The sequence below is a fragment of the Saccoglossus kowalevskii genome, chromosome 15 (assembly GCF_978046115.1).
Source record: "Saccoglossus kowalevskii chromosome 15, keSacKowa6.1, whole genome shotgun sequence".
In the NCBI taxonomy this organism is placed as follows: Eukaryota; Metazoa; Hemichordata; class Enteropneusta; family Harrimaniidae; genus Saccoglossus; species Saccoglossus kowalevskii.
In genome coordinates this window covers 23786932-23814750 of record NC_140655.1, presented here as the reverse complement: position 1 = coordinate 23814750, position 27819 = coordinate 23786932, and the positions used below count along the sequence as shown (strand labels likewise).

Here is a 27819-nt window from a genome sequence, read left to right as displayed (position 1 = left end):
CAAATTATACTCAAACTATTTGTTCAAGGTTTGGATAGATTCACACAAAAAACAATCTGCAACTCAATGTTAACAATGTTAATCAAATGTACCTGTAACGACGGCATTCGGACAATCACTTCCGGCATCAGCAGCAGATGAGGACCTGCTGCCATAGGAATATGAGCATGACATACCTGGCAACTGCAACATCAAGCATAGGCTTACACACTTGCAATTCAAATACCGTAATATACAATGAAATCAGTATGTTCAACGCAATATCATTATTTCAAAATATGGCGCCAGTTATTGCCGGCCATTTCAATAATTACTGGCAAAAAAAATTATTGCATTTACCTCTAAGTTATGTTGGAGCATACTTATATTTGAACACAAGTGAGACCATTTGTGTGGTGCCACATTAGCGCCTCGATTTTCAACGTTTGATGTCACCAGGTATTTTACGTTGTTATACCATAATTCATATTGTTGTGGCAAAGAACGACTTATATCTATTATACTTTACTTTACTGTAGATTACATTTATATTTGGCCATTTATTATCAAAATTATCAACACGCAAAATAATTTATGATTTCTGTTACCATTGAACTATTGCTCTTCGATTGTTATTAATGAAGTAATAATCATTGTCATGCGATTGATGACCAACTTTCTAAACGCGATAAGTAGTCATGTACTTCAATATCACAGATAATTGAACAAACATTCTGTTACGTACTTGTTATTTTATGAGACATGTAGAGATTGATTTCATAGTGTTTTATGAATCGAGTATGAAAATATTTAAGTTCAAATATATTGAAATTTGGTTGATTATATATATTGTGCAGGTTTAGAATAGCTGCTAAGTTATAAGTTGGGAACCGTGTTACGTATGACATATAAATTACCAACAAGCTAGGGAGTACATACGTTGTGCAAGGATCTGAACCATAGTCGACCTAAGGGGTCCGATTTGGCTACGTGACAGAACTGCAGAGCATGAACAGAGTTGCAAGGTATGAAATGAGTTCTCGCACGTGGTTGCTGCCCTTGTTGTGCGCTGGTTCTTCTTCTTTGTGAAGTCTTATGACCGGCTGACTAGCGAATTCAAGAATTCAGAAGAGACTTATTATTTGCAAATGAAAATGTCGTTTCTCGAACTGTGAGTACAGTACACCTTGTCAAGACCGCAGACTTAACCCAGCGAACTGGCACTGGTTTAGAGACATGCTCATAGTTCAATTTTTTTTTTTAGTGAGTATTATATGAAACGTCCACCTGTCATATTAAACTACTAGATATTATTTGTAATGCTAATATTTATCAATCCTGGCCTATACTCACTGTTATTACTGTCACTGATTAGACTAGTGCAATAAATCTAGTTTTGTAGCATTATATTGTGTCATTCTTCCGTTACCGGAAGTAGGAGCTCGTACCATACGTTAGTTTCAGGGGTTTGGTTCTAATTGACAACTAGACCTTGTCCCTGGGACGTAATACATTCCCATTCCCATTTTGTGTATTCCTATACTCATTTGCATCTATGTACAGCAAGCTTAGCCAATATATGCACCAGACTCATCAAACTTTTGACAACCACTCATTCTAATTTTGTTGAGTGAGGGCGCTATTTACTAATGAGAGTAATCTATTAAATGAATTAAACAGATCTAATATAACAAGCAGTGAACATCAAGTGACGCTTTAATGAATGAAGGCACACAGTTCACTTACCTGAAAACATATTGGGACAGAACTTATAAATTGTACCCATATGACTTGTAATCTAGGCGCAGTTGAGTTTCTGTGACATATGATTTCTCAGGCAGTGAATCACAACTAGTGTTGAAATTATAGTGAGTTCAAACTGATATTTAATTTAGATCAAAATCAAAACAAGGAACCTAACAGTCACAACAGCTCAGCTCCATGGCAATTACAATTGTTATCATTTTGTTATATATGTCATGAATAAGTTGAAAATATTTTCTACTAAATTCCAATGCGACTAGCATAAAATTGTTTTCGATTGGTTGGCGAATTTGTTTGGATGAATATATATTACCCGTAGTGCATGTAACTTCTGGGCAAGAAATATAGAAAAATAAAGCACAGTACAATGGTTTCAAGTTGTTATCATGCTAGGAGCTAAAGCCCAACGATACAATATTCATTATTTTATACTCTGCAGATTGTATTTGGGGTATTCATAAAAATATTACACAAACTACATTTTTCATGATTGTGAGTTTTACAAAAAAATAGCAAGATGAAGTTACGCATCCGGCCATCAAGCGAAACTCGCGACAATGGTTCTGTGTCTAGCCGACAAAACGTATATTTACTTTGTGATGATTGGTCGTTGCTAGGGTCAAGCGTTGAAAGGTTGAGCGTTTTCTCACGAAGTTTTGTATTGCGTAGAATGTAGGTTATTGAGCAATGTTTTATTTCCCGAATTGACAGCATTACTCGTTTATCGTTTGTGCGCATGCGCATAATGCGTGAGCTGACGTCGATAAACAATAAGGTAAGACAGATTTCGAATGTTCCAAATGCAGTAAGCCGCTTGTCTGTGTTGCCAACTCGCAGCGTAAAAAATGACTTCACCTTAGCACGAAAAACGAACATGCTAATTATTTTTGGCCGTAGCGTAATATTTTCATATTTTTTAGGGTATTTTGAAAGTTAAAAAACAATGCCACGGCCAAATTTACTCAGCAAAACACGCATCTCTTGTTCACCTAATTTTATCTTTTCAACTGTTAATCCACTTTCCCCAGCTGTATTATAGAGTTCTTCTAGCTTTCCCTTCTGTACCTACCCGTGCTATCTTTTAAAAACCGTTTTGAATAAAATATCTTTTTTTTGTCTTTTCATGCCTGGGCAACGAAAATTACATCACATCTGTTGGTAATTCGGGATTTCTGTATGTTTGTGGTCATGTGATCCATTAGTATCCAAAAAAAAAAACAAAAAAACAATACAGATGGACAATTTGAGTGTTTCTAACAAAGTTAACAAATCAATAACACATTAAAGCAACATTTTCAGCAACCAGTTTAATATCAATATAGTACTTATTTCGATCAAACATTTATTTTCTTGAAGGTTTGTTATGTTCCTGGCAACCACTGATATAATCATAACAGTAGCATACTGGCTAAAGCTGTGCTTTCTTATTTCGGATATTTTTTTTTAATTTTAATTTAATAAAAATATATATAATATTATATAGTAATACAGAGTCAATACAAAACTACTTACACAATTATATTCGGGTCAGGATATACAAAAGCACAGGTTTATTAAAACGTAGTAAATAAATAAAAGCTGCTCTGACCAACAAGTATGATATGCAATAAATAATATTTGGAAATCCTTGTTCTAGGTAACTATATTAAATCTTATCTATTTGTAGCATACCTATATCCAATAATTCTTTTTGTTTGTTCTTTGCAATAAATTGTATGCATACTAACGATGTCACATGACCAACCGATCATTTCCAACTTATGTACAAAAGAATAGAGCACAATGGTAAGGTACTTTTAAGTTTGGTACCCACGGGCGTGGTCATGGTTGCTAGGATTTTTTGTCATGCAAAATATAATGTCCCAAAACATGTACACATAATTATGAAGGAAAACGAACATTTCGATAAAAAGGTACGGTGTTTTTTTACAAATGATTCCAATTTTATATGTTCGCATGATCACCTGATTACCAGGTGTTAAAGCATTGCGAGATTTCCACAACTGAATACAATTTGTAAACAATTTATAAAATAGTGACATCGGACTTTAAACTGCATAATGCTATACACCTCCACACATTCGCTAAATGTAGGACAATCGTATCTGGTTAATAGTCCAAATCAATTTACATGTAAAACATATTTACAAGAGCTGACATTCTACATGGAAATGCTCATGTTGATATTATACCCCGGCATAAAATCTCCAAAATATTGGATTTTGTTGGGGAAACACAGACAACAGTATATCTCATTGTCTCATGGGCGCGTCATGAACCAGAAATACAGTCCTCGGGACATCGCGATTTAAAAAATTGAAATTAAACCTACATAATTCTTGATTCCGGAATTACCGATAGACGCGATGTAGCATATAGTAAGTAAATTTGTTTTTAAATATAGCAGAATGAGCATGGGTGGGTACAAAAGGAGCAGCTATGAAGAACTATATAATTCAGCTGGAAAAAGCGGATTGCCAGTTAAAAAAGAGAAAATGGAGTGCAAAAGATATTGCGTGTGTGTTTCGCTGAGTAAATATGACCGTGTTATTGATTTTTTGACTCGCAAAATAATCCCCAGAATAATAGGCTATAGCCATAATTTGCATGTTGCTTCGGCAGAACAGTGAGCAATTTTGAAGATGTCAGTTTTATTTGAGTTAACGCGAGACTTTGCGAGAAAACGCTTGACCTGAAAACTCCCTAGCGACGAACAAACAACACAAAGTAAATATATCCGTTTTGTGGGCCAGACACCACCCCGAACCCATCCAATGTACCATAAAGAAGAAGTGCGTTTTTTATGAACAAAACAAGATCAATGTCTGAGTAGCGATGCAAAAACGTGATGTCTGTGGTAAGTATTTTGCTCATTGAGCTTTGGCTTGTTTTGCAACTACTGTACTGTGCTTCGTCTAATTTTATAATCTATAAGCTAATCCCTTTACCATTGTGTCATGTATTGCCCATTCAGTATATACTGCCTTGCTGCATTGCTTTATATCGTAGTTTAAAAATAGTTTAAAACACATTTTTGTTAAAGAACAAGCGAACGAAATACTAAACAATGTTGTGTTTTTATACAAACACTGCGTTCATTTGTCAATTTCTGATATCATAAAAACCAACATGGCGGCAAAACCACGTAATGGACTCGATCCCTCTGAAGAAGCCGTGAATAAAATGTTATTCTAAAATTATTGTTACTAAATTACAATTAGAACATGAATAAAATATCTTTTGTTAGCTTCGCGGCCATTGTTGAATACAGAGCTGTTCATATAGTGATCGTCTGGCGTGTTTGTACGCCCGTCGTCCATCCGTCAACCACATTTTTATTTTCTAGAAAACGATCAGCTCAATTGCTTAGATACTTTAGGTTTTTGTGATACCTGGGTGGCCCTTTTGTGGTGTTATCTTCATTTCTTTATTTTCAAGAATATTGGATAAAAAATAACATTTTATACTTGAAAATAACTAGTTTGAATGCTTTGATTAATATGCATCTTCGAAGGTCCTCTATTATCATGGTGATATGTCTAAAACTTTTAGCAAATATTTTTGGTAAAAATGCTATTTTCAACTTTTTTTTGAGAACTACTAGCTCAATTGATATCTTTTCATGGCGATATCTTATATTTATTATTTTTGGCAAATATTTGTTGGCATTTTTTGATGGCAAATGCTATTTTCAACTCATTCTTGACCTCCATGACATATATAACAATTGTAATTGCCATTTCGATTGTTCGGTTCCTTGTTTTGTTTCTGATCTGAATGAAATATCAGTTTGAACTTTGAACCGACATCGACGTTGCTGTTTTAAAATAATTGGTTATATTAAACACAAGTAAACATACCATTTGGTTAAACGTTTTACAGGTAATATTTATCTTTAAAATTACTGTACTGTCACTGCGACGACTACTCTCTTACATTTTAGTAATTTATATCATAGGACATACTACAGGACAAGTGAAACACTGCTAGAATAGTTGAAAGATGTGACTCACTAGCATAACCATAGTTAATTAAATACTAATTTGTAAACCGAAGTCTACTTGTATAGATGGGCATTTATTGTTTTGTTGAATAAACATACATACATTTAGACTACGTTCATGTAACATTTCTCAAATTACACATTTACAAACAAACCAGGAAGTATGTAAATTACGTTTCTACATGAAAGATGACATTTGTTATTTACTGAATATTAGTTCCAAAAAGTATGTTTTCATAAAGCACTGACTCGTAAAAAACAAAACGTGTAAAAAAGATAATTAATCGATTTTCACATTGAGATATATTGATATGTGCTGTTCACCAACCATTCTAAATTTAGTATTGATTTACCAATTTCCAGAAAGAAACCTCTCCTTCTACAGAACTCCATATTTCACTTTTATGTTCGGGTTTCTGCAAGAGTGTATCCATTTACTGTGGATTTGTTAGAATTGATGGTGGTTTTTAAAACAAATAATCAGACAGCTGTCAAACTTCATTTGAATACCGAATACCGAATAGGCCAATCAGTAACCATGACTAAAGCGACCTCAAAAACGGAGGAGAAATAAACTCATCTCAACTATAGAGTGCCCCAATCACAATAGAAAGGCATAATCTTAAGAATATGACCTGTTATAAGCTATCTAAGCCATTCACTTTTTTTCTCTTTACACAATTTTATTCAATATAGTTTCATTTCATACATTACAGTAACCATAATCTGTTTGCTCACATCATTTTATATTTAAGTTAATTTTATTTCTTTTAAAAACAACAAATACACAGACAAGAAAAGGAAAAAAAAAACACTGCCCTATTTGTATTCAAATATAGACAATCATAAACATTATAAGCTTCGCTGTACAAAAGAAAAATTTGATAATTCTTTTAACATAAATTTGCATGAAACAATTTACATACTAGATGACACTTTCTGTACATAATCCCTCAAAGGCTCAAAAAGAAGGGGGAAAAAGCCGTACACACTAACCGGTTCACCACCAAAACATAAAGTGACGTTGTCTTATGGTGCAAAATTGGTGTTTCTTCTTATGGAAATCATATTTTCTTATTTCTCATGTAACTAATTTCAGCTTTAATAACAACAAAGGATGATAATTCTTTCTTCATTTTGCTTGTATAGATGCATTTTTTTAAATATAGCAGAATGAGCATGGGTGGGTACAAAAGGAGCGAAAAGCTTTCATCATCTAGAAGAATCTGTTTTGCTGAAGTGGCTAAGGGCACTGCAAAAGTTGATATTGATAAAACCTTCACTAATGTTATGACAAAATGTACACATGTCAGAAATAACTTTTCCAGTCTTCAGGGATAGCCGCAATGATAGCCATCATTGAAACTGAATTTAAGTCATTTCAATTTGTAACTGTACCCTTCTCATTAAAGATGTCAGCTATATAGACAATTCCTAGATCCTTTAAATCTGAATAAAATATACTTTTATATTGAATAAGAATGTTTTTATTATTCCATATACTCTCATATGCAGGGGAAATAAACTCGTACTGTATAACATTACTCCATACATTTAGCATTTCCCAATGGTAATTTATTATGTAGTGCATTTGATAGGTTGCATCTAAAAATTAATTGTCCCTCAAGTGGTTTTAAATAAAGATCTAGGAACCGTTTCCATAGATGACAATATGACAAACTTTCCGTTGCCGCCACATTGCTTCAGTCTTATAAAAATTAAATTTTTAAACCTGCAAAAAGTGAGAATTGGTGAAGAAGAGTTAAAAAGTTCTCAACAGTTCGAAGGTCTGACATAAAACAGGTGAGATCATCAGCATACGCAGAATGTTTTATTTCAAAACCACCAATATTAATCCTCCTGATTCCATTGTCATATAGCAGCTTTATCAAAAGTGTTCCTAGAGACAGAATGAACAAAATTGATGATAGGGGATCCCCCTGTCCGACTTCCATAGAGGGAAAAATACCCTGTTGACTCCCCTCTGTTCATAACACAACTAGATGGATTTGAATAAAAGGCCTGTACCCAACCTAACAAAGAGGGGCCAAAGTTGAATTTACGTAGACAACTGAACATGAAATCCCATTCAAGACTATCAAAGGCTTTTTGTAAATCAATAGCTAAGAGCACCCCATTTTTTCCATAATCTTTTGTGTATTCCATAATTCCCTCAATGACATGAACACAGTCACCAATTGACCTATTCTTAATAAATGGTGTTTGACTTTCATTGATTAAATTATCCAGAGTATGTTCTAGGCGTTTAGCAATGCATCTAGCAGCAATCTTATAATCAAAATTAGATAATGTTATTGGCGTCCAATTACCTATATGCCTTTTATCTTTGCCTGCCTTTTCTATAAGTGTTTTTACCCCTGTGACTGACTATTAGACATATGCCCTTTACTTGTTGCAAAATTTAGTGATTTAACTACATAGGGTCCCAATAAGGGCCAGAAAGCTAGATAAAAATCTGCAGTCAGACCATCATTGCCTGGAGTTTTATTTTTGTTCATGCTATTTAATGCATTAAGCCCCTCTTGAACTGTAATTTGTCCTTCACAAATGATTTGGCCCCACACTCAGTGACGTTAACTTTGTCATTTGTTCAACAAACTTGACTTGCTACTTTTAGTCAAGAGTTGGGGATTTTAGAAAAACTTTGTTTATTCAATTAACTTGATATGTTACATTGTATTCAAGATTTTTCAATAACTTTTTCGCTTATTCAAGCATTTTGTTCACTTTACCCAAATAGTTAGGGTTTTTGAATAAACCGGCCACAACTGGGGTATCCAAAGTGCGGTAGCCCAGTTGTGGTCCTTTTTTCAGCCAAATACAGGTGTATTTCATTGTGTAAATGGGTTCCAGACACAAAAGTATTTTACGACGCTATCTTTGTCATTAATATTTATTATATATGATAATGAAAGATGTCATTAACTGCTTACACTATTATTTTGACTTAAAATACATTTAAAACACAACAAAATGCGAAAAATTAGTTATCGGATATTCATCATCAAAATAATTGTCATTGTCACATCCATCTTACTGACACATGTTCATACCGAACGTCAACTTTTTATCACCAGAAGACTTGTGTAGAAATGACTTGATTGGTTTGAAAAATCAGTTGCCCACACATAAAAAGTGAATATTTTTGTCATAAAGGCTGCAATTACACTTTAACCAATCAATTAAATTGTACCATGATTTTTCGCTGATAATTCAGTCAAGGTCAACAGGAGTTTCCTGTGTTAGTCTATGGAGTTACAACTCGTTTAAGCCTATTGAATTCTCTTTGTTTATAGTTGAGTTAATTCTTCTATCTTGTCTGCTTAAACGCCCTTTGAACCCCATGATCATTCCCGTCGCTCGCGTTCACTGACCTCGTCACCAAGCGCGGGCCTTTTTATTTCTCGGTTGCTATGCAATGTTTTACGAGAATAAGAGTACATCTTTCGACATTATCCAGGCTTCGCGGTTTTGTGACAAACATTATCCTCTTCAATGTCGACTTTTCCAATTTCATTTACTTCATCTGAATTGAGACAATCATCGAATTCTCCTTTGCGAACGTGTCCCAGTGACGCCATTTTAAACAATGATCGTTGGCAAGAAGGTTTTCGAATATTACCGAGGGCTCCCGAAGTACGACCGTAATCCTAATATCAGAAATATCAGCTCCCGTCTACAGTTCTTTCAAAGTCCGGTCAGTGTACAACCATTGAGATTACATTTCAGCGAGTTCTTGAAACGTTTGTTGACGGTAAGCCCAATGGGTTGCAACCGATCGGGATAACAGGCCGCGATATTTTTTTTCAAAACAATCTTCACGTCGATGTGCTCTGAATACATCAAATACAATTGCCAGGACTTTTTGTATTTTGGGTAACCGCAGCTTCTGGCGTGACGATGTCACATACGGAATGATAACAGTGTTTAAATTGTTTTCCGTATTTTTGACTTGACAAAATAGTTGCCATGCTGAGTGTGAACTGCAGTAACATTAACGTTCATCCTCGGACGTGTGTTGGTTGATGGAAGTGTAACACTCGTTTTTAATGTGTGAATTAATAACAGGCATTGAATAATAAAGTTGAAATAACCCGTCTGAAGGAAAACGTGAATTAGACGCATTTTTTCTTTCACACAAAAATTTTATTGCGTGAAAATTCCCCGTCCTACAGTATGTTAATTCGATAACTTGTTGTTCGATGCTAGATTAACAAGCAAACATTATAATCACTGAGTAAACGGCGAAAATGATCGTGGAACACTGAAGATTTCTCTATAAAATGATAAACTACTAAAATATTTACATTATAGGAGTAAATTTCTGAAAATTTGTATGATATCGAAGTAGTAGTTTAAAAGGGGTAATAAACGAAATGTGTGTGATAGTGCATGAAAAATAACTTAACGATTTTAGAAAAAAACTGTATAGCAGCAATGATTGGTTGCAAGTTTATATCAACAAGTCATTGAGAAATGCATGTATAATAATGAGGTCACATGGTCTTATATGGTCATCCAATATACTTATCAGATCTGTTGTCCAATGCCTTCTTTATATTTTTTGTTGGAAGTTATATTTTAGTCAGATCACATGTCGCTTCTCTTTACTATAACACTGGTTCCATGTCCCTATCTGCAACAGTGCTTGAGATTTGAAAAATTTGCATATTAATGAGGTAACATGGCCATATTTGGTCGTCCGATACATTTGTCATAACTGTTGTCCAATGCTTTCATTATTGTGCATTGACACTCCCTATATCTTACTGGGTACCCTCTATTTCCCCATGCATCTTTTTAAAAGGTAAAAATAATATTTAGAAATCTTCTCGAGTTTGGCTGAAGCTGAATCTGTTTATGTTCTCCACACATAAACCTATAAAATGACAGATTTGTGATTTGCCAAACAATATGCAAATGAGACGTAAAACAAAATGTCAATCAAAGATTGCTGCCAGGTCATGTGATCCATGTACCTGATCTTAGGATATACATCACAACTTATGGACTTTGACCAACATGCCAAATTTGAACGCAATCGGCTCTCAGGCGAGAGTGTTTACAAAACGGCGAAAGAATAATAAACACAGCAATAACAAAAAGGTTTCACCCCATGGGGCTCGAAACCATAATATTAAGTAGTATAGTTATATTAAAATATTTGACAAATTTTCTTTGAATCAGTCTGATCTTCTTGATCAGATAGTTATGACGCAGCGACCAGATGTGGGACAAAACTCTTCCGACTTCTGGCAAGAGATTAAATTTATTAGACAGGCGGAAGTGTTGAATTGTCTGTATGTTCGTTGGATCAAGCCAGGAATTCTGAGTCTTTAATAAGGGCGGCAAAGTTCAATTGTGATAATGCGTTATCAGGCATATCGTTCATGAACTTACTAATAAGTAGGGGAATAGAGCCCTTGGGTGCTGGGGATCGCATATTCCCAAATGACGTGACACCCCGCAAAATCAAATGTTGATTACGAATATGAATATTACCATGGATCCCGTAAAATTCGTTTGTGTTTAATTTACAATATCAAATGCCTTGGAACAATCATTCATTGAATTTATTTGTCACTCGGAATCAAGTTTAATTGTGATAAATCATGTATTCTACAATATTGATGCAACCTTTCATAAACCCACGTTGACAAACATTGACGTTTTTTTCTTTGCATGACCGTGGTGTAAATGATCTTTTCAAACTTCTTACGAATTAAAGGTATTTGAGTTTCTGTTTTAGATTTTGAGAAATTAGGAGATGTTGAAAACCCCGTTGTAAAACCCACCTTTCTAATACTTTAGTGCACTACGATACACATTCCAGCAGACTGCACGTGGCCAAGACTCATAAAATACTCGCAAACAAAACTTCAACTATGTGGAAATACTGCTGATATTGAAGTTTGAAGTTTATGCCAAGAATTCAAGGTGAAACTATTGCGTTTCCGGTGATTTATGTTATTGTCATACCGATTCAGGTAATGATATGCGGCCATTTGTATGCAGAAACAAACGCTTACAAATATGCAGGTATTTTTTTCAGTTTCAAATTGATTAAAATTTAAAATATTTAATATATAATTTTGTTATCCGATATATACGAGGCTTCTTCTGACTGGACTATCCTCATTCACTAAAAGTCAGAGTTTTGACAACAGCAGTCAACAGTATAACACAATTTGACTTAATTTCGCGATCGATTCTATGGGTACACTGATTTATAACGCAGATTGATGATACAGTTACTGCTTGTCTTAATGTATTTTCGCTTTGCTGAATACAACTCAAATAAAACTAACAACCCCTTTGCTACTTATTTTCGTCGACTTTGGACTTCTCTTTGGGGTCTGAATAATATAGTCACAAACATGTTTTTTATATTGCCCGAACTGTACTGGGCTATGTAACTACTGTTTATATATACATGTGTTGCCATCCCTGACAAATCTATCATACATAATTGTTGGCGGAGGTAAATCATTAACGCACACTACACAATCATTTAACACAATGAGGCATTAGGTTGCAGGTTCACAGGTCACGACGAGTATGTTCGAGGGGTGCGCTAGGGAACGCACGTTCTTTTGTTTGTTTCACGAGTATTGTACTATTATATTAATATTAGTAATTTATGAATTATCACGTATTTATAATGCTTGTTGATACGAATGACGCCGTGATGCTCGTGTTAACATGAAATTCATCAAAATTCAATTGCAGCTATATCTTGTAGCGAGTTGTGCGACAATCGGGGAAAGTATAATCCTTATTAACTACATATATTTTTGAATTCAAATGTCAGTCGCCATTTTTATGAGTTAGTACCATATTAGTGATTGTTGCCCAATCTGAAATCTGAAACATCGCTATGATAACAGTACAGTCACATATTTTGTTGCGACCTGTTTGAACACGCATAATATGGTGCCGTATAACGTGAATTTGTTGACCTATCGACTTTACTTATTGTTATACCTATTATAATTAATATTTATATGTGATTTAGTAGCAGTAGCCATCATAATACGTAAATGCAATTATATATTCAGTCTCGAAATTGTTATGTGAATCCTAGTTTCAAATAAGTGAACACTCGTATGCCGAAACATAACATTTCATTGATACTTATTTACTTACTTTTGCAATTCAACATGCTGTAACTATCACGTTGGAAATCATTTTGGAACATTCGCGACACACACAGTCTAAATATATCCCAATACAGCTAACCCGTGTAGTTTGCAGTCGTTTTGTAAATTATCACGTGATATTGATATCAATTACGACCTATGACCTTGTATCAAACACTCAATCATTGGCGGTACTACAAACATTACTCGGTTGTGCAGCCTCAGCAGTTGACCAATCTTATATCAATCTCACCCCTAATAGATCATTTTGGCACCATTTATTAGTGAGTAATTAAAAATAGCAAAAACCCTTGGTTTGATAGTTTTGAAAAAATAACTCGTCTTTTTTTTATATGTTACGGTATGGCAAATTTGCTTTCGCCAGTAATAGTTTAAATAAAAACATTCAAAAATTTCAAAATTGTTAGTTATTCTAAGTGAAGTATATTGTTGAGACTGGGTATCACCATTTAGAGAAGTTAATGTTAATGTCCATCCTCAGGCATTTCAGAAGTTTCATTATGTTTTTTCAAACTCCGTAATTATATCACAAAATAAGGGTAGACAACTGGGGTAATATGCGGTGAACGCCCGATTGAAGTCGTCCTAGGCAAACTGTCACTTCAGGGCTCATACCACTAATTGAATTTCCACAGACGACAATGTTAACATATGACGAGATTGCTATATGAAAATGATGAAGAAAGTTGAAAACATGGCTCAAAATGGGAAATCAACATGCCAGTAAACGACCATATGACCAAACAATATGTTGGCCAGCTCAAAATCTTACAAATCTCAGGTAAACAAGACACACCCACTGTATTTGGATTGCACCTAAAGAAATCACTGGAAAAACACCAAGATTAGAAAATCCAAACACACAGAATAAACCCACATGTACACAGTTGCTAAATAGTAAACAAAAGACCACCAGTTGGTCTCACCTTTGACCCAGGTGATTACGCCCTCAAATTTCATTGGTTCTTGCAAGGTCATTGGTTGATTAGTGGCATGAGAGCACAGTATATTTCTCCGATAAGCAAGATTGGCCGACTGTCCACTAGGCACGAGGTGAGGTCAAACAAAAGCCTAATCCCCATCTACCAAAGAGAGCGCTCTACCGCAAACGACATAAAGAAATTTGGTCTCAAGAAGGCGTCTGTACTTGCACATAACTTATGCTAGATCTATTATCCTGAATATCTTTATCAGTAGTTTAAAATGATCAATTACAATTTAGTACACAATCTTGCCAGAAACTAGATTAAATCGTGTTAACGTGGGCTTATGTAGGGTTGTCCTACTGCTACCAATCTTGTTGAATACGTGGATTCAATAAATCTTCATTTCTCCAAGGCATTTAATAGTGTAAATCACTCATTACTGATACACAAACTGAAATAATACGGAATCCATGAAATGTTCATAATTGGTTCCTCTAGCATTTGAGCAATCGTATTCAACGCGTCGTTTTTTATGGGACACCACGTCATTTTGGTTGGATGTGCCACCCTGTGCATCCCGTGATTCTATTCTAAGACCCCTAATTTTTAGTATGTTCATTAAAGATATGCGTAATACGTGGAATTTTCAGTGCACTGTATACGCTGGCGATGCAAAACTATTCATAAAGATCGTCAATATTTTTTACGCAGAGTATATTAGTGGTATAAAGCATTAAATGTATTAGTATAAGCTACACTAAGAAACGTGTGACAATTCTCCACAACAACAAGATATTGTATACATTTACATAGTATGTGGGGAATTAACTATGACATACATTAGGCGATGTTGAAACATACTTGAATTATTTAAAGTATAGTCTCGATCATAATTACAATTAGTTATGTCTTTATTAATAGGACCTGAAACTATTAGTTATTTTTGTAAGTGTGGTGTTAACTTCATGGATCTTGCAGGCGACATTGGTGTGCAAACCACGTCAGTATGAGTGACGACGGCTGCTGTGACAAATGTTCTCCTGGTGAGTTGTTAAAGCAAATCAAAGCAGTAAACCTGTCTCTTATTTAGTGGAAAGAGGGCTATAACTTGATTTGTTATCAGTGTATCCACGGCCCTTTGGAAGAGTCACTAAACAATCCAATAACTGCTACTGTCACAGTATATTCAATTTATGCTTTTATTTGTCCATTGGCAGCGATTACATGAATTGACAATTTATGAATATCTGCTCATATTAGGAATCGTCTCTATTTGTTTATTGTATTGTATGTAGCCTCAAAATTATTGCACAGTGATAAACTAAACGCTAAATAAAAACTTGTATATTTGGTCTGAACAAATAACTTGCTCTGTACTATCCTCTACATCTGTCTTGCAATTTACATACCAAAATTACATCTGTTTTCTGGGTCCACTCGGTCGAAAAGTTGCTGTGATTCATAATTGCAATCTTCCACAGGTTTTTTAGTTGCAGCACAATGTGATGCAGAGCATAATACACAGTCTGCGTGTGAAGAATGTGATGCGAATACATACATGCCGGTATACAGCGCACCAGGTGTACAATGCATCCCTCATAACAAATGTTCAAAAAGTGGAGAACATGAAGAAACTGCTGGGACACCAACTAGCGATTATGTCTGCACGTGTCAGAATGGCTTTGAACGAACTGCTGGAGGACAATGTGTGGGGGAATGCAGTTAAAAACCGGACTCCTTGAGCGGGGGTATACAAATGTCAGACACGGAGACAGCAATTCGTCTAAGAAACTAATAAACTAATGGTTTATTCAACAGCGAATGCTGGAACATAGTAACGAGTTACAAACTGAAGAAATACATATCGAGAAGCGTGTGTTTTATTCTTATATACCCTTAAATCGAACGTCATAGGAAACATAGCCCACAAAAACAGAGTGAAAAAAGGCGGGAAAGCTTGAAGGACAAACTTACGATCAGTGATTGGCCATGTCTATGAAAATACTATGTCGTGATTGGCTCTATAAATACCATGGTAACAAGACTATTAGTATCACAGCTGGTACTACATGAAACGGGTGTGGAGTCGCTTGTCCTTGAATTTCATATAACTCGGAGTAACTTTCTCCGACATTCTCCGCGCCACAAAAGGTGTTTACTGAAAAACTGAAATTCATTTCTAAATAATAAAAAAAAAAAATTCGTGTCAATAGACCACGGAGTAAGTATTCAAAATAAAGAATCATGGGTTTCTATCTTGAAACCGAAATAATAGTAGTTAAAGTCAATAATAATTGTTAAAAGTCAATGGGGTAGCATTACTCAGTTCCTATATATATTTTGTTCTGCATTCGAACAATATGAAATGTAAAATATATAGTTCAAATGTTATATCAAATTTGAGATACGTAGTCTGGCGGCTACCGCTGCATCCCTCGCTGGACGTTTAATAATTTCCTCATTGTGGGGAGGACCATCTATCGTCGGAGGGGTAGTTTGTTGGACTTCCGCCATCTGATCATCTGTTGATTGCGTTGTGTTTTCTTCGAATTCTTTGGATATAACCTCCAAAGGATATAGCTTATGAATGGGACGATTCGTTGGTCCCCTGGCTGTAGCAACTTCTGCTGAACGAACAAGTTTATCGTTCCCGTATATAAGTTTGGTAGCTGTGCCAATTTGCCAATTGAGTCTCTTTTCAGTGTCACTGTGAATTATTACAACCTCGCCAACTCGTATAGTGTTGTGTTTACTTCCAGACGTCGTGTGTCTTTCACGGAGTGCCGTCAAATATTCTGTTGACCAGCGTGTCCAGAACTGTACATGGAGGCGAGACAAGTGTTTGTAACGGTCGTTAATTTCCTCGTGTTGAGTGTAGGACGGGTTGTAGATTTCTTCATCAGACACGTTTATATACGGTAGTGCTGTGACTTGTCGTCCGTGTAGTAAATGGTTCGGTGTCAGACCAACATTGTCATCCAAGTTTGACGATACATACGTTAATGGGCGGTCATTTAGTACGGTTTCAATTTCCGTTACAACTGTGGAAAGTTCGTCAAAACTAATTAGAGAGCGACCTAACGTCTTTTTAATTGCGTTTTTGGTCAGTCCGATGAGTCTCTCCCAAAATCCGCCAAACCAGGGAGCTCTCTTGGGTATAAATGTCCACTGTACTCGATGTGTGGCCAAGTATTCGCGTATTGCCGGTGTATCGACGAGAGCATGAATCTCCTCGGCAGCGGACAGGTAGGTCGATGCGTTGTCTGAAAGCATCCGGCTTGGTAGAGACCGTCTCGCGGCGAATCGGCGAAAAGCATGTAGAAATGTACGGGTCGACAAATCGGGCACCAGCTCGAGGTGTATGGCGCGTGTCACCGCACAAGTGAAGAGGCAGACGTAAGCTTTGCCACGTGTCCCATCAGGAGCCTTGGTCAGTAAAAAAACAGTAAAGTCCACGCCGGTGATTGTGAAAGCAGGCAATTTATTCACACGATAGCTTGGCAGTTGAGCTTGTACAGGATTGGCGTATGCTTTCCCTTCAACTCGTCGGCATGTTACACAACCACGAAGAATACTGCGTACAATTTGTCGAATTCGCGGAATCCAGTATTGTTGGCGAATTTGAGTCACAGTGGATTGGACTCCTCCGTGCAAAATCAATGAATGCGCCTTCAAAACGATTAACTTAGTCAGTTCGTGATTAGAAGGTAGTAATGTCGGAAATTTCGTTACAAATTCAATGGGTGCGTTATGGATCCGACTTCCGCATCGAAGGACGTCTTCTTCGTCTATAAATAGACCGAGTTGTTGTACAATAGGTCCTAGTTTGGTGTGTTTTGTTTTCAATTCATGAATTGTATCTCTGAATTCCTGTTGTTGAACGTTTAAAATCCACACGTGTTCGGCTCGTTTTAACTCATCGGCAGTTATTAATCCAGTGTTAATTGTGTCAGCCTTCTTTACGCGGGAAATGAATCGCATTACGTATGTGGTTACACGTAGTAATTTGTCGATTGAGTTGTACCTGAAAATGTCAATAACTGTGTGTAAACCGATTTCTTGAGATTCGATTTCCTTATTATAGTCATTATCCATAACTATTTCTCGTTGGCGGGAAATGTTAGTTTCGGTTTCAGTGAACGCAGAATCACTCAGTAAGTCAGTTTTCTCTCTCGAGCACTGCATGTAATATTGTGATATCGAACATTTCACAAGTGGGCCACTCATTAGGAGTGTTCAACCATAATGGCCCATTCCACCATATATTGGAGTTGATCAATTCAGCACATGTAATTCCCCGTGTTAGTAAGTCAGCAGGGTTATCCAATGTCGGCACATATTTGTAGATATGTGAAAATTCGTTGATCTCCTTAACACGATTTCGTACGAATATAGGTAACTTCTTATCACTGTTTAACCAATGAAGTACAATTTGGCTGTCAGACCACAAGTAACAATTGTTAATGTTGAATTTGCCTGACAGTGCTGTGATGACAAACTTAGTAAGTCTGGTTTACAATTATTTGTTGGTACGTATTTACTGTTATAATGCTGTACCTTTAATTTCGACTTTCATCATTCTAGTACGGCCTGATATTTGAGGCCATTGCCCCCAATGTGTGGCGTGGATCGGCGTTAAAGGGTTTCACGCTCTGCGCGTAATAAGCTCGACTATTATTACCTGTTTGACTATTGCTCAATTGCTATATTGCAAGATGACGGCCATAGAGTACAATTCATGTTAGCTGTGTACCCACAGCTCCGCTCGTGTCTGATTGTACAATGAATGTACATAATTTGTGTTCGATATCGTAGGCGCAATAGAGCTATGGTGACAGCCAAAAAGTCCCGTCCATGTTGACGCCGCAATGAAAGCATTGCGCAAATAAACAATTAAAAGCCGTACAATGAATGTTACGTGAAACACGACTCCTAACTAAGGTCGATATATAAATCAACAAAGCGACAAATGTATTTAGGCAAATGTATTTTTTCATAATTTATTTCAAAAGTAAATTTTGTGAATATCTGTAGATGTCCTTTCCTTCACCTAGTCTGATGATCAATTCGTCGATGCATAGTGCTACTTATAGAAAATGTGAATTGAAACGAAATCTACTATTCTTGTAATACCATCTGTCTGTTTATCAAACTATTGATTCCAAAAACAGAGACAATATAAATGATTCAATGAGTTCCCGAAACCTGATTATCATATTACCGGTAGTTATTACAGCTGCAATAGTTACAATAGTTGCAATAGTTGTATATAATAAATGCAGACGCCGACAACCGGGGGCTAACATGGAAAAACAACAAGGTAATTAATCATTTTTTTATCACATTATTAATGTACAATGCGATAATAAATAAAGCAATGACACGTGATTACAATATTCATATAATTACAAAATGGAAATATAATTCAATTGCCGTGATTGTAATTGTGTCTTATAAGAATATGTATGCTGTATATAGATGGTAAACTATACAACCAAAATATCATTTATACTGTATGTACATTTTGCATATGGCATATAAAGGCGTTTATTTTTTTCAAAAAAGGTCAAAAATATCATTTACTTCCAAAATGATTAATAAAAGACCGTCAAATTTAGAAAATTGAATATATTATCACAAATGTCACAAATCTGATAGAGGTCCGGTCAATATACCTACAAAGCAGTTGGTGAACGGCTTATGGAGATAGGTTGAACATGTAAAGTTTTACTATGGAGTGTATCATGGGTGAAATTCCAAAATTACGGCGTTTAACAAAACGATTAAAATCATGTTTTCTTGAATGACTGACATAAATTCTGATGTGCAATAATTATAATTGGAAATATTAGTTGGGATGCCATATAACTATATTATTTCGGTATTTGGCAATTATTTGTTCAGAAAATAAGATAAATGTACATAGTTTGGAATAACACCATCACAAAACCTCGAAATCCATTTTTTCTATCAATAATCAATGACCTTTAATCTCCTAAAACATCCGTTATTAGGATCCTCTGCATTCAATGGGTATGCTAAATATATTGTGTATTAACACTGAAATTTACCGCTTGTGGCCTAGGGCTGTGCTAAAGGTTGAATGAGTACATGATTTTTAACCAATATCCATAACACATATATCAGCATTTTAAAAATGTTATATCATCAAATGGGTTCAATATTGTTTAATGTCATGCTTCTGAGAGACTGGTGTCGGTTGCTCCGACTGTGCTGTTAAAGATCGATGAGTGACAGATCACTGCCCTAATTTTATTCAGTCTACAAAATCATTATGTCTCAATTTGTTTTGTAGACACGTCAGCCAATGAAGGTAAAATCGACGACAAAGTAGCTCATGATGCAGCAACTTTCCCATTATGTTCAAAGGTAATGAACGTCCTAATAATATTATGTGTGTGATATCAGGGATACTTGTTTAGGATTCTATTAATGCAAGTATATATCTGAAAATAGTGGTAACATGTTTATGACTGTATGCCGCGCGATATATGTTATACTTAATATACTCCTTAGGCTGACATGGTCGGCGATATATAGTTATTGCGCCCTCGCCGACCCATGGGTTCACTCGAAGCAAACCACACCCGACACAATGTTTTTACTGGTGACATAGTAGACATATCGACACACCTACGTTGTTTTTGTTTCAGGATTTGGTAATGAATCGAAAGTTTATTTGCTGGTCCACCAACAGCAACATTTCTCCGGTAAAGACATTTAGTCAGGTCAAGCTTGATCCTATTTTGTTTCTATTTGTCGACGATAAAGTGAACAAAGTATGTTATAAGTTGCCTCTGAATGCACTAACTACATATACAAACTTTGGTGACTTTTTCGTCAAGATAAAGTGAAATGACTCTAATGTGAAATGAGGTATCGTTTTTCGCCAATTTCAAAACGTTTTAAAACTGCGGATGAACATGTTATTAAGTGTAAGAAATGGCTTAACAGGTAATCCAGTAAATGACGGTGACGATATTATGATTAAAACGCGAGTGAACCTCGTAGTATTAACACAAAATACTGAAAGAAATCGCTTCAAATAGAACTTTACAACTGGTAAAGAAAAAAATCACTACTGATGGAATTTAAACCACACCAATGAACACACATCAATATGACTCTATATTGTGACCACAAACCAATCTAGTAACTCAGTTCATTCATATCAATTACCAGTGTAAACAAAGGACATATACACCCACAGGCCATTGAATAACTAAATTATACTATATTTTGTGCAAAGTGGCCATTTTTAGAATATATCAGTATATGACTAATTCTGCAATTATTGTAATATGTAGCCCTAGTATAAGACAACATGCTCCACCCGGCATGACAGGTATATAACACATAACACGTTGCTTCCCCATTGATCAAGAAATGACTACTGGGATGACTGTATCTGAACTTATTAATGGGGAGGGCGGTCAGCTTCCAAATTTAACGACACTTGCCCATGAAGGCAAATAATTAATTCATATGCACAATAGAAATATAATTTTGAAATTTAAAAGCATAAACAGTCGGTGTTGCAACAACGTAAATATCATAAAATAATGATACAAAATGATAGAAAAATGTAAGTAATTCTCAAATGCAATGTGAACAAGTACTCTGAGTAATTCAACAGTTATTATTTTTTTTCCAAAAACGTTCACGAAAAGTCTCATCGTACTCGAACCCTTAATCAATTTACAATTACTGCTAAGTTTATAATGCCCAATCCCTCCATTATTCAATCATGTATGTAAAATAACAATTAGTTTTTAGTTTTTCTCCGAGTTTGAATTAAAAGATGAGTATTGCAACAACGTCAATGTCATAAGATAATATCCGTTTCCCATATGAATATTCTAACAAATAGATGCAATTCATTTTAACCGTAGAAGTAAACAGAATACTACTTCTCAAAACTCCGTGTTTTCTATTCTATTCCAGTTGCAGGACGCCAATTCAACCGATGTTTGTGACGAAAATGACCCAACTGAGGTAATTAACGTCCTTGTGATATTATAGTTTATTTCACTAATAATGCAACAACGTCAATTTCATAGCATAATGTGCCTTTTGGATAATGATGCATTGAGTGTCGGGAAAACGCCAACCATATTGTGAATTTACTGATACATCGTGTTTTGATTATTACACAAATCTGTATTGTTTGTTCCGCTAGGCTGCAAACATCAAAGTACGTAATCTGTTGATACAAATAATTGAATGTCTTGACACAAAGGAAACGAAGAGGTTGAAGAAATCCCTCCTTAATCGGGTGCATGTTGCGAGAATCAGATTAGAAAGAGCCGACACTGATGACCTGGTTGACATCTTACTAGCTAATTTTCCATCATTCGACGAATGCAGAAAAGTAGTACGTGACATACTCAAAGAGCTTCGCCGAAACGATCTGATTAAAAAATATCTATAATGTCCTTTCGACAAGTGAAACTTTGTCACTGATAAGTGGCTTGTCGTATAGCGGATATGAGATTATACAGCATACAATTTGAAGATAGTTATAATTTAGGTAGTTTTAGTTAGAGATAATCCACTTGATAATAAATTAGTCAGTATATAATTCAAATGAGAATCTCGATTACTCAAATAATCCAAAAAAAGGCCAATCCAAAAAGTCATTCGATGCTGTCCTGGCATCATTGAGTATGGCATCAACAGCGTCACTCTGCTTGAATCTGGTAGTCAACTAATCAGGCTTAGAAATGTTTTTTTGTCGTGTTTGCATAGTGCCCTGTAACCTGAAGACGAAATTTAAGTAGCAACTTTACCCCTACAGTTTGTAAATTGGTTTAGAGTTTGTCATTCCTGTCATTGTCACTAATATTGTCATTTCCGTAAACAAGCTTCAATTTAGCAGCCAAATTATCAATACTGCTGTGCACTAGGATGAAGTCACCAGGTTTAACACATTTTTTCTTGATTCTGGAAATAAGTCTGTGTTTCTCACGTAGTGGTGTTACACAATTTTTACACCAACATTGTAAGAAGCAGACGTTGATGGAATAATAAACGTTCTGAGTCAATTATTGAGTTCCTTTTTCAATAAAATAATACAATGTATAAATAACTACACCAAGTGCCCCGTAATCGGTGCACAAAGTCGTGTAGAAAAACCAAAGCTAAAAAACCCACGTAATGAAGGGAAAAATAAAAGCCTGGAAATCTACACTTCCCACAAGCTGAATGCGCCCGAGGGAAGGTGGCGGGTTTCACCCTAATATATTCTAATCGAACAAATAATACATGCTTGCCAAAAGCTATTGAAATGCTAGAAAGTATTTCTTTAAATACACACTTTACGAGCTGCTGGCTGTGACGTGGCAACGCCTAGACAGACAAAGTCACACAATACATTACTACAAGCCAATGCGGTGTGCCAAATGCGCCCTCTAACAGGTGCCACCAGAACACCCAGTTCTGGATTTACCGCAAGAAATACTATGTTTTGTTTTTTAGAGTGTTGTCACGCTGCCACGAGCGAATATAAACAAAAAACAATAGGACACATGGTAATCTAGTACACCAGCTTGAAAAACATAAATATATTAAATTCCTAAAAACTTAGTAACGCCAGGCATGGCTCACATATCGTCTCTCACACAGCCTTCTTTGGCCTTATCAGATCTACAACGGCTATGCCTCGTTAGATAACGATATACTCGTATGTGCGGCTGCTGTACTAAACCCGGATACGTCCCCCATTACTAGGGACAACTTTGCCTTGACAGTTACACGAACCCGAGAATAACTCAACTTCCTTATATGCCCGAATCAATGAGCACCCAGTTTCCTATAGTATAGGGGCCTGAAAATAAAGAAATCAGAACCCACTTTGATCTCTGCTGTCTGTAAATACTGAATTAACTTAGCTACGGGGAAAGTAGGATTACCCGTTCTGGCAATACGAACTTGATTGCCTTTCTTGAACTGATCATGTTTACTGCTCCGGATAGTGATGCAAACGTTTGTCATTAAAAACAATACCTGAACTCCTAATCCCTATAAGATCACTATATCTAGAAAACCCAACAAAGGCAAGTAAACATAAACATAGATCTCTGATATCTTTTGAAGAAGCTGAATGTTTTAAGAGTTCAACCAGACTGCACAAAATACTTGCTGCAACAGGCTCTTTTTTGATTGGTGGTTTTCCAAGTAACCGTCTGGAGGATTCCACAATGTTCTTGATAAAAGGATGTTGAGTAGGTAAACCGGCCAAGGTGTGCATCCACTGAATGTTATAGCATGTTCAATCGTAGATCTTTCCAGATTCCCAATTTAAATAGATACGTATCTGGTGGAATAATGAAAACATGACGAGTTTGTGTGTATTCAACTAAACTGAAAAAGCAAAAAACCTGCTACTATGGAAACTCATTCGATCAATTGAGGCATTACTATTGGCTAAAACATTGCCATGGCAAGCATTAAATCAAATAAAGCTTAGAAAGAACTCCCGTGTGCTGAAGGAATAGAGATCATGATGTAATTTTCGGGAATATTTGAAAATGAATAATCTATTAAATAAGGAGCCACCAGTAGTCATCTACACACATAGACATCATATACCTACAATAAGCCTACATAAAAATTTGCATGAAAAGTCTACACAAAATTGAAACAATAACAAGAAAACTGAAATAATTCATAAAACATTGGGGAAAATGAAATGCAACGAAAATAGTGAACGAATAAATTCACAAAATAAACTTATAGGGCATTTAAAAATATTTAGAAATTTAGTTAACACGGAAAACAGAAAGTAGCAAGAACAACTATGTGAATTTCTGACAAACAATCACAATCTAAATATCTAAAATTTAAACCACTATCTTAATATCAATATGTGTGTCAATAAATATTGTATTTATTTATTTTCAGTTACGTATATTAATAAGGAAGGCATCACAATCTTTGATTGGTTCGTATATCCCGAAAATCGACATGGTAAAATTACAACCATCATACAGCTCAGTACCATAAAAAATAATAATTTACGGCAGACTTTTCGGTACATAAAATTCAAAGTAATCCCCAACGCGTCTCATTTGTTACTGCGTATAAATTGACACTATCTGGGGCACATTGCACGCGATGAGTACCAACCAAAAATACACACAGGACATTTTAATGGCTCGAAACAAAACCTATTCGCTAATTTTCATTTCGAAAACATCTACAACGGCTTAAAACCCTACACCAAGTCCCGCATGTTTTTTTTTTTACCAGGCAGGAGACGCCGGTCAGCGTGGCGTTGCCACAGTAGTTTCCACGGTGCATCCAGTAGTTTATGCCGACATCACGGTCTATACATTCCACATGAAGCACAGTATTCAGCTTAACCATATTTTATTTTTTGCTCCATGGTTTAACTTAATAGGAACAGTAATTCGAGCAATAAATGTGCCTTCCGATTTGAGTGATATCGTGCCGTGTGATATTCAATGAAAAATATAGTGAAACACGAGGCCCAAGCTGGGGGCCCACATACAACAAACGTCACAATTGCGTGAAATTAGTCAGATGGAAACGTGTCCCAGTGTCGGCGACAGGCTTTGTAAACGGTTATGTTTTGGTTAGTAGAGTAGACATTTATGATAAACAAATACATTGTTGCAAACATAACGCCCAACCGTCCACGTTACGTAATATAAATAAGTGACGGTGAATGTTGTATTGGCGACGCACATCTGTGTTAAGCTAGTTTATAGAGGGGCATAGCTCTTCTGTGTCAATAAAAATAAAAAAGAGCAACGGATCCAGGGGCGGTGTACAAACTTTAAAATCGCCAGACTGAGCTAATGATTTTTTTTATATTATACAAAAAGAAATTGAATATTTTATCCAACGAGGGGCGGCGGACGCCAAGAACACCCCCTAGATCCGCCACTGAACGGATCCATAGCTAAATCAAACTGTTAAACTTGTTAAAACACGGTATATCGCTTTCTGGAGGATGTGGTGGCCTTAAAAAGGCCGTTTTTCACAGTTGTTGAGCTAAACGAACAGATATCCTGTTGCATTGAAGAATGATCTAGTGTCAGCTGGTGTAATTTCCTCAACGGCAGAGTATATAGCATACGGAAAATTTTCATAGCTGATTAAAGACAACGGTGGTCGCTCTAAACACCTTTTCATTGTGTTAAAACAAAATTCATCTGCGTTGAACTCTGGGGAGTATGTTGGCGTAAATATGACGTCAATGCCTTGTTGGTTAAACCACATGTCTAAAACTTGTGAAACTTGGCTGTGGTGTATAGGCGCGTTGTCTAATATTAGAATGTCACCGGGATGCAGCGCCTGTACACCATAATCGCTGACGGTGTCCACACACTGTCTAATAATATCACCAAACGTGACTGAAATCGATGGCCCTTCAACAACCTGTACATGCGATACCCCATCGACGCCCATGAATAAATTCAAAGTCATGTTAGGACTGCGATCATAGCGTACTACGTCAACACAACGTAGGCCCGTAAGCGAGTGTCTGTATCTGGGGTTACCATGGTCGTTTAATTTAAACCCACTTTCATCAATAAATTTCAGTCGTCTTGGTTCTATTGTGTGCAATAAATCCAAATACCCCTGTGTGTACATAAAGCGTTGACTTGCTGACCGAACAGTAGGTTTATAGCTCCAACCGTACCGCCGGTAAATCGTTTGTTGATAGCTCGGTCGACAGTTTTAACCGATACACTTGTAGCTGACACTGTTTCGAAACTTTCTTTCATATGTTTAGATGAAACTGTTGGTCTTTTTTAAAACTAAGTTAAAACTTTCATACTTTCTAGGTATGCTACGTCCACGTGTAGCAAAGCAGCTGGTCTGCCTACCGTTTCAGAAACACAGCGGTTGCATAAACCAGTTCTCACGTAACGATCCCATACCTTGTTCGTGCCCGAGTTAGAAAGTCTGTACCGCTTTGAAATTTAAGTTAGAACTCCTTTCGTTATTTCACCGGTGCTAGCATCACCACCACCGGTTTTGATGTCAGCAATTACCAATAAAGCAAAATCTTTACTAAATGTTTTACCGTTTTGAAAGTGACGACCATTTACGTTGATATTCATATTCACTGACGGGCGCGTCCAACGATTTTCTGCAACATAATCGCAATATGAGAACTGCTGCTGTGAAACGTTAATAACATATAATACATACTGGCTTTTTGAAAGCCGCATTCATGATCCCAAAGTTCATAATTGATGATATTTCATCAGGCCGGCCTGCTTGCAATCATAAAAGATCGAATATGCAATATGTGCATGTGCATCTGTTCGTGTTCAAAATATATGAATATAATCTCCAATGAGCATCAATGCAATAATACACAACATAACTTAGCACATAAGTAAAGAACACGATTTATTAACACTTAATAACAATGCATTGCATACAAAAATAAACCAAAATACACCATAGTAGTAGTATATTTAAAGTGAAAGCCAAAACTGTATTGTGTATGCCTCACAATATTACATCAGACCGGACTAAACTTTTCATTCAAATATAGAATCAGAAATATAGCATTAGAAATGTAGTTTATATTGTTACAATTGCAATGTCAATTGATAACAATATAACATTATAACTCATACTTTCGGTTATGTTTATCAAATAAACCAAGGTTGGGATAGCACAAAGGGTATACAATTAAATGAACACTGTACGACATCGTCATATGCAAAGTCTACAAATAACATATCAAGTGAATTACTTACTACATAGAGGTATAAACAGTACCTCCATTCTAAAACAACTTACATTGACTTACACCAAAAGTACTCAAAAAGTTATGTTAACGAGTGTTATGTACTTGTTTGCCTTTCTTACTGTCAACATAAAACAATACGACAGTCAACACCAACAATGTTACGCGACTGTAGATTTTTTACATAACAAATGAAGCAATCATGGTAGT

General features: G+C 35.9%; 1 protein-coding gene across 1 annotated transcript; it reads right to left on the bottom strand.

Moving 5' to 3' along the window:
- Nucleotides 1-16241: 16241 nt before the first annotated feature.
- LOC146734268 (uncharacterized) lies at nt 16242-17948 on the bottom strand. Its single transcript, XM_085508534.1, has one exon. The coding sequence runs from the start codon at nt 17946-17948 to the stop codon at nt 16242-16244; it is 1707 nt and encodes a 568-aa protein (XP_085364660.1).
- Between the last annotated feature and the right edge of the window lie 9871 nt (nt 17949-27819).